At 51.1% G+C, this 12,339-nt stretch overlaps 1 protein-coding gene across 1 annotated transcript; it reads right to left on the bottom strand.

Annotated features, from left to right (window-relative positions):
- Positions 1 to 1,765: 1,765 nt before the first annotated feature.
- LOC121444925 lies at positions 1,766 to 3,753 on the bottom strand. Its single transcript, XM_041646872.1, has 3 exons — positions 3,748 to 3,753; positions 2,703 to 3,140; positions 1,766 to 1,987 (listed from the first exon to the last, which is right to left on the bottom strand). Exons 1-3 carry the CDS (start codon positions 3,751 to 3,753, stop codon positions 1,766 to 1,768), a joined length of 666 nt encoding a protein of 221 aa, XP_041502806.1.
- Between the last annotated feature and the right edge of the window lie 8,586 nt (positions 3,754 to 12,339).

The raw sequence follows: 12,339 nt of genomic DNA, 5'->3' as shown, positions 1-12,339 counted from the left end.
CCAGGGAGGCCGCTGAGAGCCCTTGTCACCTCCTTCTACTCTCTTCTTCCACGGGTACCCTTCAATGTCAGATCTCCCCTGTGCTACACAGACCACCCTGACTGTGGAACCTCTATGCAGTCAGATTGTTCTTTGGGCCACCAGCTCACAAATGACAATGCCAAGGCTCATTATGAAAGCTTGGCCTTAGCTTAGTCTTGTTTCTAACCAGCTCTTATAACTTAGGTTAACCCACGTCTGTCCATCTCTGTTCTGGCATGCGCCACCCATCCTGCCTCCTCCATGTCTCCGTGCATATCTTCTGCCTCTGGATTATCTGCTCCTACTCCTCTCTCAGCCCAGAAGTCCTGCCTATTCCTCCTGCCTAACTCTCGGCCGTTCAGCTCTCTATGAAACCAATCACAGCAATATATCACAGCGGACAAATGTCCTCTGCTCGCCACTAATAAGAGCCTCCTTGTGTCCATCAGCTGAGGAAAAAATTGGAGGAGAGTCGGGCAGTCCTCAGCCCTCAAGACCCGGTATGGAAGGAAGTACAGGAGCTCCAGGGTATAGCAGAGTTCTCTCTCTAGGAGTCCTTAGGGTGGGAACGGGCAGGCGGAGAGTGAGTGGGTCCTAAGGGTGGGAATGGGGGACGGAGAGGAGTGGGTCCTTAGGGTGGGAATGGGGGGCGGAGAGGAAGTGGGTCCTTAGGGTGGGAATGGGCAGGCGGAGAGTGAGTGGGTCCTGAGGGTGGGAATGGGGGGCGGAGAGGAAGTGGGTCCTTAGGGTGGGAATGGGCAGGCGGAGAGTGAGTGGGTCCTGAGGGTGGGAATGGGGGGCGGAGAGGAAGTGGGTCACATTAGAGCTTTGCTGGATCTCCTGGCTGAGCAGTCAGGTTCCAGCTTGGCTCCCCCCCCCCCCCCCAGCAATCCCTCCATCCCTGCAGCCCCAGCCATGGCCCTCTGCTAAAGTTAGTTCTCAGAACCAGAAGCCTATCTGCCGCCCCACCGAGCCGGTGTCTTCACCTGCAGAATGGGATTACCTCTGAGAATCCAGCGAGGGGTTAGCTCATAATGAGTGCTCAGTGGAGGGAGGTTGGCAGCCTTGTTCTGAAGCACCACACTGAGGTAGTAAGGCACCCATGCCAACAGGATTTATTTACAAAGCCAGCTTTGGGAGTGTGTTCCTCCAAGTTGTCCAGGAGGCCCCTGCTCCCTGTGTTCAGGCTTGCGACAAGCTACAGAAGGAAAGATGAGGTTCAAATGGGGATCTCAGGAGGAAGCCCTCTGCAGCCATTTTGGTGATACCCACCCCCACACCTCATCAGGCAGATTTCCCACCTAGGAGAATGAAGTAGGAGAGATGGGGTAGGATGGTTGATTTCTGGGGGCAGTCCCAGGTGGCACTGGGTGGCACAGGCCTCTCCCTTCTGCTGCAATGAGAAAGGCAAGCCCAGACCCGTGGAGGGAGACACCAGAGTGGAAGATCAGGTCATCAGGCACTCAAAAGGTATGTGCGGAGAAGGGTGGGTTCTTCCTGTGGACCTCTGTGGCAAAAAGAGAGGATTCCCCACTCACTGGTGATCTCATAGTAGAAAACCTCTTTCCACCTCAGGAGCAGGAACAGTCTAGGTCTGAGGGCTGGGCACCAGGCCACCTCTGGTCCCGGGGCAAACGGACTGATCTGTGGGGTCCTCCTCTCCAGTTCTCTTTGTCCCTCATTCCCAGAAGTCCCTGCTGCTTTTACCACGGCACCTCCACAGGCTGGCAGTCCCAGGTTGGAGTCACTCCCTTGAGCCCCCTAGCGTTGGGGAAGGAGGCTCCGGGCTGGTGCGAAGGTTTTCTTCAGGGCTTCTGTAATATGGTACAAATCCTGAATCACCGAGAGCGTGGTCCCCAGAGAGAGGCAGATCTTGGTTGCCGTCACACACGAACCCTCCCAGGAAGTGGCAGCAGGCTGGTAAGGGTGAAAACCCAGAGAGGAGGTCTGGCCCTGCCAAGGCAGACTGGATGAGGAAGAGCAAGGAGTCAGCCAGATTCAGGCCCAGATGCCAAGATGGACACTGGCCCTATAACTCTACAGGGCAATCGTGGAGGGTGGTAGGACCCAGGCCAGTTCTGCAGAGTGGAGAACCCTTGGTGATGTTGTTTACCCATTGAGGGATCCCCACGGGAAAGTTTGACACTGACCTTTGAACTCACTATCTACCCTACTTTCTCTGCAGTCCTAGATCCCATGCCAAGCTATGTGGTTTCCAGTAGGGCTGCCCATGAAATTAGAGGATACAGATCTGGACCAGAAAGGCTTGGCACCTGCTACCCGGGTGACTGAGGTCATGTTACTTTGATTTTTGAAGAGATGCTGTCCCGCTCATAAACAGCCATTAGTATGGGGTCATCAGGACTGAGTGAGACAGCACACATCCAGTATCTAGGTGTCTAACCAATTTCAAGAAGTAACTAGGCATTTCTATGGGCCCAACCCTGGTTTCAGGCCTCTCTTTGAATTATCGTATGTAATTCATTATCTCCAGAGTCACTTCCCTGCAAGGGAGGAGCTAAAGTATAGTGGGGCAGCCTCTCCTAGCCTCTGTGCCCATACTAACGTGCCATCAGGGACCTGGCCAAGGGTTCACTGGGGCATGGGCCAGGGACAGATGTATGGAGCATTCCAGAGGTTTGGTGTTGCCTGCCCTTCTATAGCCTCTTCACACTCATCACAGGGCGTCCATCCCTGGCTGTCACCTTGCAGCAGCCATCCTGTGCTGTGGGGAAAAGTTCTCTGGTGCCCAGACACCAACAGCCTTGAGGGGTGATGCTGGGGAGATGCTCTTCCGGAGAGCGGTAGTACGGGAAGAAGCCATTGGGTGGCGCCGACTCCCTGAGGAACAGACCCTCTCTGGGGCTCCAGCCATCTTTGTGTCCAGCACAAACTTCACACTGCTGGGCCAGTTCCTCCACGTCCAGGGACTGCTCATGAGTGTGAAAGAAAGGCAGGAACTCTGAGCCCACCTCCGAGAAGCTGCAAGACCCAAGAGGCTCCTGGTCCTGTGAATTGGTGACTTGCGATTGCTGGGATAGGTGACCTGGGTCCACCCCCGACAAGAGACTCAGAGAGATCAGGGCACTGGACTCAGCCTCATGGCTCTTCTGAGTTGTCTGAGAAGAGAGGGTATCCATTGGTCACTGCTGCCTGCCTTGTCCCTAGTCCTGTCTTCATCTGGGGGGCACATAGGGCCCATGACCGATCAGGGTTCCCCTCTGGGAAAGTCCAGTAGTGCTCCTAACCGTGCCCTCAGAAAACCCTGCGCTCTGCGACCTCACCTCACTTCTCACCCTACTGACTCTGCCCAGTGTACCCTGCTCCTCACACTCCCACCATCCCCCCAGGCCCTCAGTCACACTGCACTTGACCCTGCCCGAGCACATGGGGCCCTCACCTCACAGGAGTCTTCCCAGCTCCCAGACTCCCCCATAGTGACTGTTACCACTTCTCTCTCACAGAAATGCTTTTTCTTCTATTCTGCACCTAAGGTGGTCACGTCCCTGACACTCAACAGACACTTTTCCAAGAAAACAACAAAACAAGGACTAGTTCCTTATCCTACCCTCCTGGTCTCAGACCCCTTAGCTCGGTTGGGTCTACACAGGCCTTCGTCTGGCCTTTGCTGGGCAGGTCCTGAGCACACACCAGTGTGCTCGCCTGAACAATCTCTTCCCTGGGTGATGGTTGCATATGGTGCCTGGTTAGGACTGCTCCCCTTACCTCCATGGTTCAGTCACATCACCAAGTTGACTGACACCCCTCCCCACTGAGAACACTGACTGCCCCTCTGATGTACCCACCCTGCCCTGAAGCACTTTCCTGCACTGGTTTTTTTCTTTGTTTTGTTTTTGTTTGTTTGTTTGTTGGCTATGTTGAATCCCATTAAATCATACATCTCATCAAGGCAAGGCCCATCTGTCTAGCTGGCCTCTGACTCCACGGGATTCAGAAAAGCCCTGGAGTGTGGTGGACAACGAAAGTGGAAGAAGGAAGGATGGGTATTATGGAAGGACATGGGGGCTAGAGAGATGGCTCAGAGGTTAAGAGCACAGCTGTTCTTCCAGAGTCCTAGCATGGCCTCGGTGGCTCGCAACCACCTGTAGTCCATTTCTGATCTGACAGAATCCAATGCCCTCTTCTGGCCTCCACAATCCCCACGTGGGCATGCAAGTGGTGCAGAGACACCCATGTAGGCAAAACATGCACTCACATGACGGAGGGGGGAGAGGAAGGAGAGAGAAAGAATGAGATAATAAGAGAAAGAGAATGTCAAAAGAGCTTGCCTAGGATCTAGGTTCTTGCTGACTCGGGGTTGGTAGGGGACTCTTTCTTGGCCAGGGGAGAACAGGGACCTGGAGCCTCCTTCCAACACTGCCCACTGGAACCATTTCCAGGGAAAATCTGTTATGAACTGCCCCGCCCCCCGCTTTTCTGACTCCTCCAGGGGTTGCCACCCTTACCTCCCCTTCCTCTGTCACAGGCACAACTAGAGCAGGTCCCTAGCTCCCTGAATGTCACCTAACTCCTCGGAAAGTGTTGGTCATGGAGACGAGAGACCAGAGAGCACATTTGACATTCTTGATCATACCCCTAATGTGGACTTGCCTCTTTTTGCACTGTCCTGGGGGAACAGGCTGAGTGCTGTACTGGGGGGGGGGGGGCATCTGCTCTTCACTGTACATGAGCGTTGTACATGGTCCCTATAAGCTACATCCCAGTCCTGACCCCTGGCACTGTGACCACGTCTTTATTTGTATGATCTATGCGATCAAGTCGAGATGAGTTCGACTGGGTTAAGGCATACCCGAAATCTATGGCTGGGAAACCTGGACACAGACACTAAGGGAGCATGTCATAGGATGATCTCATCTGGCAGAAACTGGAGTGACGGTGTCATAGCTAAGGAACACCAAGTCACCAGCCATTACCAGAAGCCAGAAGAAAGGCACAGGACAGCTTCTCCCTTGGAGCCCCAAGAAGGACCTAATTCTGCTGACTCCAGACCTCTGACACTGTGTGGGAGCCAACTGTCATCATTTCGCCAGGTTCAGAGCAGTTGCTATAGCAACTGTAGGAATCTAATGTGTCAGTGGGCCAGATGGCTCACTACTGGGTTGGGGGGCCCTACCATACTTCCTATGGAAGCCCCCTACGGTGATTCCTCCTACATCTTACCCTTCCTGCCATTGAGATGGTGCTGATCAGGTCAGACTGTTCTGGGTGGCAAAGATCCACACTTTTGTCTTTCCTCCTGGGGCCCTGGCTCCTCTTCACCTGCTAGGCCAGGACTGAAGGAGCCCAGGTGTGACTCCTCCAACTCCCCAGAGAGCTTCAGCAGAGAATGGCCTACGTGCTAGGCTGCTCACGCTCACAAGTGTGCGCCACTCAGAGTCTATTGGAGTTGGCTGTGGCCCCGAACGCTGACACGAAGAAGCCTAATCCTCAGACTAGAGCTGGGGAGGTCAAAGCCCCCTCAAACAGCCTCTTCACCAGACAACCTGAGAGAAGATTCCACTGTGAAGTCACAAGGCCTGATGCCAGGCCAGGAAGCCAGGTGGCTCTGTTGCCATGGAGACATCTCCCCTACACCCAGCACCTGCACTCCTCACCTGCTTCCTCATTTAGCTTAATTCACAAGGCCCCAAGAGACCAGGGAAACCAAGAAATAAAACAACTGCAGTCAAATCCACTCTTCCCTCTGGGGCCAGTGACTCACGAGAGACCTGGCCCAGAGGCCGCAGGGTGACAGCCCTGGGGTGGAAGAAGGGAAAGGCCTCTGCAGTCCTGTCTACCAACTGCAGGACACAGGGTGAGCTGGCCAGTGCTGTGTGGATTTCCACTGATCTGATGCTCCAAGCTCTTAGTCCCCTCAGTCCCCTCGGGCTGTGGCTGAGGCACCCCACCATGGCTCTTCCCAAGTCACCTGCAGAGGGAGCAGGTCCCAGGCCTGACTATATAGGATTTCTTTCCTGTCACAGAGCTGCCATCCTGCTCAGGGGGAAGGGACCAGCCTTGCTGACTCCTTCCCGTGGGTCTGCAGCCACTCTGGGCCACTCTCTCATGTACTTCCTGGTGCTTTCTGCGAGGTTCGAATTGGAAGGGCATCTCTGCTATGTCAGGGGGGCCGAGCACAGACACGGGGAAGAAGGCTTTGAAGTTCTCTCCAGCCATGGGTCGTGAACTCCTTTCCTGTCTGGGAACTCCCTTCCTGTCCTATCCCGTCTGTGGCGTCTTCAGATCATTTGTTTATCCCCAGAACTTGCTCCAACTAAAGTGCATTCAATCAGGTTGTTCAAAGAGCAAATGTGATCAGTGCATACACAGGTCCACACCTAGGAGGATGCCACCACAGTCGAGATACATTTCTGTAGCCCTCAGAACTCTGTCATGTACTTGTATAATCTCCCCAACTTCGTCTCCTTCTGTTGAGTGGCAGTTTCCTCTGAGGCTAAAACCTTCCATCTTGAAGTGAACATCCATCCTCCCAGGAAGTGCATTTAAACTCAGGACTAAACAACACACTAGCTTCAGGAAGTCCCTGAAACTGACCAGATACACTAGGTCCCTCCTTCCCCAAGCTTGTATAAGTAGTAGGGACTGCTGAGAGACAGGCAAGCTGAGCTGCCTGGAAGAGGCTCATCCTTTCTCCCTGTTCTTCAGATTACATCTTTTCTGACCCACCTCACATGCACCCTTTTTCCTTGCCGTTGCCTTCTCCCATGGGATCATGCAGGTGACATTTTAAGTTCTTGCTTTATATTTTTCAATCCTAACATTTCTGTTTGCTCTTTTTGGAAGTATTTGAAAGTTCTCTGTGGACAAATAGCTTCTTTCTCTTAGTATATTTCTTGGCGTCTGAGGGAGCATGTTTTCAGCACAGCCTCTTGGAAGTCTTTGTCTGGCAGCCCTGACTCACCTTGGGATTTAAATGTATTCTTTGCCCCTGAGAACCAAAAGTGATTTCCTGGTTCTCCGTATGCTGGGTAGATTTGGGTTATCCTAGAGACGGGACAGTGTCGCTGAGTGCAGACTTTGGGTTCTGCCCACAGACCCCATCTGAGGAACATTGGTGTTATGTTCTAGCAGGTCATCGGTTTGCTTGGTTCAAGCTCAGGTTCAGCTTTGCCTGTGTGGGGAGCGGTTCCAGGGTCGGTTGCTGTACTGATTTGGGGCTGTCCCAAGCATGTACTATATTTAGCAAGTGTGTTAAAGAGATGTGCACAAGGTTTACATTTCGGTCTGATTCTCAGAGCTTCACTGTGCTGCTTTGGATCTGTGTGATTTATGCAGAGCGCAGGGGCCAGGTTGCCTATTGTGTGATTTCACAGAATTAGTGATCCACTTTTTGGCTCTCTATATCCCTGGATATTCCTTACACCTTTTCCCCAGAAGGGCTCCCCCATCACATTCCTTTGACTGATAAAAAGGAACATTTCTTGTGGAATAGCCTTCTGCCTCTGCTGCTTCTATGAGAAGGGGGGGAAGGAAGAAAAACAGAAGAGGGGGAAGGTGTGAGAAAGAGGAAGAAAAAGAGGAAGAGGAGGAGAGGAGGGAGGAGGGAGCACGTCTGTTCAGTTTTTCTTCTTTTCCCCATCGGCATTCACTCTCCTTTTTGGGCTCTCACATACCAGCTTGTAGATTCTATTTAGGATTTCTAGCCACAGTAAGCACGGGCTGACGTGGGCTTATGTTGCCGCCTTAGCCTCATTTTGTTCATTTGTTCCTGTTGTAAACACTTTATATCTGCTGTATACGAGTCCTTTGTCAAAAATTTGCATTGTGAATATTTTCTTCTTAGCTGTGCCTTTTACATTCTGGGAAACAAAAGTTTAATATTTTATGAAATTCTTTTTATCAGTTTTCTGAGTTTGTGCCATTTTATCCCCGTGAACAGCCCAAGGAAAAGACTCATGCAGGGTTTTGGAACGGTAGACCCAGGCCCACTGCAAGGGCTCATGCCAATGATTCACTTAGAATGTGTCTTCACATGAGCATCTTGAATCCCAGGGCTAGAGATGGGACTCTGGAGAAGCGGTACTTCAGGACAGCTGAGCCTGGGCCAGGTCCCTCTAACCCCAGTGCCTGCACTCCCAGCTTCTGTTTGACAGGACCCCTGCTCTCTGCCTAGAGAGACTTCACCTTCTGGATGGGAAGGACACAGCAATGATGGACGTTTGAAACTCCTGCCATCCTGGTTTGCTGCCGTCCTGGTTTCCAGGAACACATGGTCCCACAGCGCTGGATGCAGGCAGGGTCTGAGAAGAGAGTGACTCTGAAGGCTGGGTCTACAGTACACACCAGGAGGCTGTGGCCAGGCTGGCTCTGCAGCCACAGAACACCTCTGAGGGACAAATGCGCAAGCATTGGTCCCTAGGACAGAAGAGGTCCAGGCATAGCAGCCCATGTTGAGAGCAAAATATCTCCCAAACCCTTTGAGTTTTCCCCCTTTCCCTAGTCCCAGTCCCATGTTTCCCCAGGAGCAGCTGATGGCATTTCGCAGACCCTGTTTGGACAGAACGAATGATCTCCTGCGTCCATCAGGAGTGGAGCCATTTCATAGTCCCCTCTCTCCATGCTCTGGCCTCTCCCGGGCAAGGTTTCCTTGTCCAGGGAGAAGCTCTGGTAGCGTTTCCATTCTTCACCATCTCAGAGCCCCATGCCAGGGACCCTGTGGTTTAAAGAGTCAGCCAGACATGTGCATGACACGAGTGGTCACACACCATGGTTTCCTCAGAAGTCATGCTTCCTGACAAAACCTCGGTGCTTTCCTGGTCGTCCACAAGAGGGAGACTGGCTTCCATTTACTCCGGATGGTCCCCCTTGGGTCATCATTAGTGATTATTTAAAATGATATTTCTATTTCTTTGTGTGTGATTGTTTCGAAGAAATCAAATCTTGTGCAAGGTTGGTGCCGTTTTTTTCCCAGCTGACAGTTTACAGATGGCTCTTTGTTTGGGGATGTATTTCCGAATCATTTACACACACACACACACACACACACACACACACACACCGCAGTTAGTCATGGAGACTTCTAACAAATACCACATCTAGACCACGGCAGGAGAGTCTTGTGGTCTTTCCACTAAAAATCAGGCAAGTTATTTAAATTCACAGGAAAGGGGGAAACCATCCTTTGTCGACATCAAACAGAAAGCATGCTCTCTTTGAACAATGTAAATCCCTTAAACATATTCAAGAATTTTAACAAGCATTCCAGAAAGCGATCCTATTACTCTTTGAAGCCCTGGAAAGATTTTCTTAAAGTAGTCGCAGGCCCCTCAGGGCGGGGAGAAGCCTTTGCGGTGACACTGAAGAGGGAGCTACACAGGCCCTGAGTCCCTCGGGGCCAGAAAGGACAAGCAGTCCCCAGAGGGCAAGGGTGCCAGTGGAGGGACGGGAATGCTCCAGAAAGAGGAGGCATTGAACCCATTTCCCATCTGCTCTGCATCAAGGGTTAGAAAAAGGACAGGAGCTGTGCCCCGCAGGACAGTGTGGAGACTGTTCTGCTCATGGCCACCACACTCTCGGGGAGGAGTGGCCACAGCTCTGGCCAGGAAGCCATGTCTCTGTCAGGGCTCAGGAAATGGAAAAACCAGGACAGTTCATCAATGGCGCTCCTTAGGAAGTGGTTGAAAGTTTTCAGAGTCCTGGCTTTCAGATAGGGATGTTGTCAATAACGGGGTGGGGGAGTAAAAATTATTTAAAACCCCCTAGCATCCAACTGTGGAAGATAGGTTGGACAAATGAAGCTATCTTCACATAATATTGCAGAACAGTAAAATGACTACAGTGACCCTTGTTTACTGTCATGGAAAATGCCAGAATGTTCCGCTTACACAGGGAGAGCTGGCTAAGAAGTTCTCCAAGGTCTGCAAGGAAGGCAAAGGAACAAGAGGGGTTTCTGGGCCGAGAGGAAAATGAGAGAGTGGCTCTGGCCCGGACACTCACAGTCATCACAGAGATCAGGACCGTGTGGGACTAGCAGAGAGAAACCGGAAGAAGATTCACACAGATAAGTACAACCGAGTTTTGACTGACGTGTGAAAGTGAGTCTACAGGCTAGGAGACAGTCTTACAAACAATGGTGAACTGTGGGTGTGTGAGAGAGAAACAGTACATATGAAAATCAAAATGAAACTCAGCGTAAGAAATAACTCCCTAAAAGCTTTCCCTAAAAGGGTTAAAGAAGACCCAGGAAAAAAACCACTAGTCACTAGAGCAGGGTGAGCCTCCACGGGTATCAGAGCATAGTGCGGAGGGAAGAGCTAGCAAGCTAAACCCCAGCTAAGAAAAGCTGCTGTGAAAAATATACCGCGGAAAGGATTAAAAACACCACCACAAAGGTGAAAGAAGAGGAAAACACAGAAGCAAAAGTCTCGCAGAGCGCATACGTGACTAAGTTACCATAGGGCTGTAGAATGGACTGACAGACTGACCAGCAAAGCATCCTGTGTCCAGATTAGAGAGTGGACAAATGACCAGAGGACCTGCAATGACCTGTAAGCACTTGAGAAAGTGTTCAGCATGACCAACTGTCAGGAAAATACAAATCAAAACCACTGAGACACAACACACTATGTCAGAACGGCTATCTAAAAAAAAAAAAATAGCAGTCGCAAATGATTGACAAATCTATAGGATCACTCCAACCCTATTGATGAGACTACAAAATGGGACAGCCAGTCTGGGACAGAGGCTCCTTAACAAAATATACAACTCCCACGGAACCCAGCAACTGTACTCCTAAGCATATCTATATATCTATATATAGATACATAGAGATATAGATATAAATTCCTTGAGGAATGAAAACATTCACACCAAAACCTACAGAAATGTTTATGTCAGATTTATCCACAGTAACACGAAACAAGACATAATCTAGACATGAATTATATCCACAGGGTGAAAGGTTAAATAGACTGTGATATAGCTGTGTCTATGGAGCACACTATCCAACCATAAAAGGAATGAATTATCCACAAATGCACACCCTCAATACATAGCCGGAGATTATGCTGCAGAAAACAAGCTAATCCAAAATGTCACCATGCGATTCCATTTTTATGACGCTCTAGAAATAGAGAATTTCAGAAAAGAACAGTTCAGCTCCTAAACCTGCAGGCTGCTGGGGGTAAAACACAAGGGAGGGATCACTGCTATGGAAGACAACATGGCAGGGACACATCTGTTTTCTTATGGTGATGGAAATAACTCTGTTGACTGTATTAATGTCAATATCCTGGTTAGCAGGCTGCCAAGATGGCTCAGAGGGTAAAGTGCTTGCTGCCAGGCCAGATGGCTGGGGTTGAGTCCTAGGACTCGTGGAGGAAGGAGAGAAATAACTCCCTAAGTTGTTTTCTGACCTCCAGGTTGACCCTGAAGTCATAAGTAGCTAAGGGTGGCCTTGAACTTCGGATCCTTCTGCCTCCGCCTCCTGGGACCTGGTTTTACGAAAAGCACCACCATGCCTGGTTTGGGGCAGTTTGGGGGTGGGTTGAATCCAGAGCTTCACTTATGTTAGGCAAACCTCCTGCCAGTAGAGCCCAGCTCTCAATATTTCTTAGATGTGTGAATCGCTCATGATCTCAGGATTGCAAGTTTAATTAAAAAGGACGGAGCATGAGACTGCTCTGGAACCTGGAAGATGTGGGCGTGAGTCCAGGACTCCTGGGGCTTCATCAGGAGCCTCACATTGGCTGGGCCCCTAGATGGGGTGGTTGCATCAGAAGAGCAGTGTGCCCTCCCAGGAGGCACCTGGGTGAAGTGATTGCTCAGTCCCCCTGAGTCCTGAGGCTGCCCACCCCCACTGTGTCCCCCAAGTCTGCTGGTCTGATGGCAGAGAAGGGTGGGGAGGGCAGTGCCCTCCTCCCTTCAGTTCAGAGCTGCTGCGCAGTGTAAAATGTGGCTAGGCGGCAGGGCCAGGCTCCAGTGTTGATGTGAGGACCAGCGCATTGCATCCTTGCAGCAGCCCCGGGACGCTAGCCCGTACAAGTGCAATCTTGCAGTCAGTGACCGTCCATCAGCAGCAGCAAATGAGCAGGCCCCTGTGATTAAATCTCTCCAGTGCTGGTGTGCTTTGCTCAGCTTCGAGCCCTTGACAAGAGCAGCCTTCTCCAATTAAGTAACCACAGGTAGTTTTTTTGCAAACCTTAGCCATCTGCCTAGTAACCAGAAAGTAAACATGATGCGGTTTAGCGCTCTGTAAGCTCCAAGAAATGCTATTCTGATCTGTCAACTGCTCCTAATGAGGACACAGCTATCAGAGGTGTTAACAGGCCTTCAGTCTGAGGGGACTGACTGAGTGAG

The sequence above is a fragment of the Microtus oregoni genome, unplaced genomic scaffold (genome assembly GCF_018167655.1).
Source record: "Microtus oregoni isolate MIOR12 unplaced genomic scaffold, Mior012 000148F_ref0000004, whole genome shotgun sequence".
Classification (NCBI taxonomy): Eukaryota; Metazoa; Chordata; class Mammalia; order Rodentia; family Cricetidae; genus Microtus; species Microtus oregoni.
The sequence above is the reverse complement of the archived record's forward strand: the minus strand, read 5'-3'. Positions and strand labels throughout refer to the sequence as shown.

What these genes read in the sequence shown, in the direction of transcription:
- LOC121444925 (XM_041646872.1), bottom strand. An exon ending in CAGCCAGGGATGGACGCCCT is followed by an intron (nt 1,988 to 2,702) that starts GTGATGAGTGTG and finishes TTCCTCATCCAG; the next exon opens with TCTGCCTTGGCAGGGCCAGA.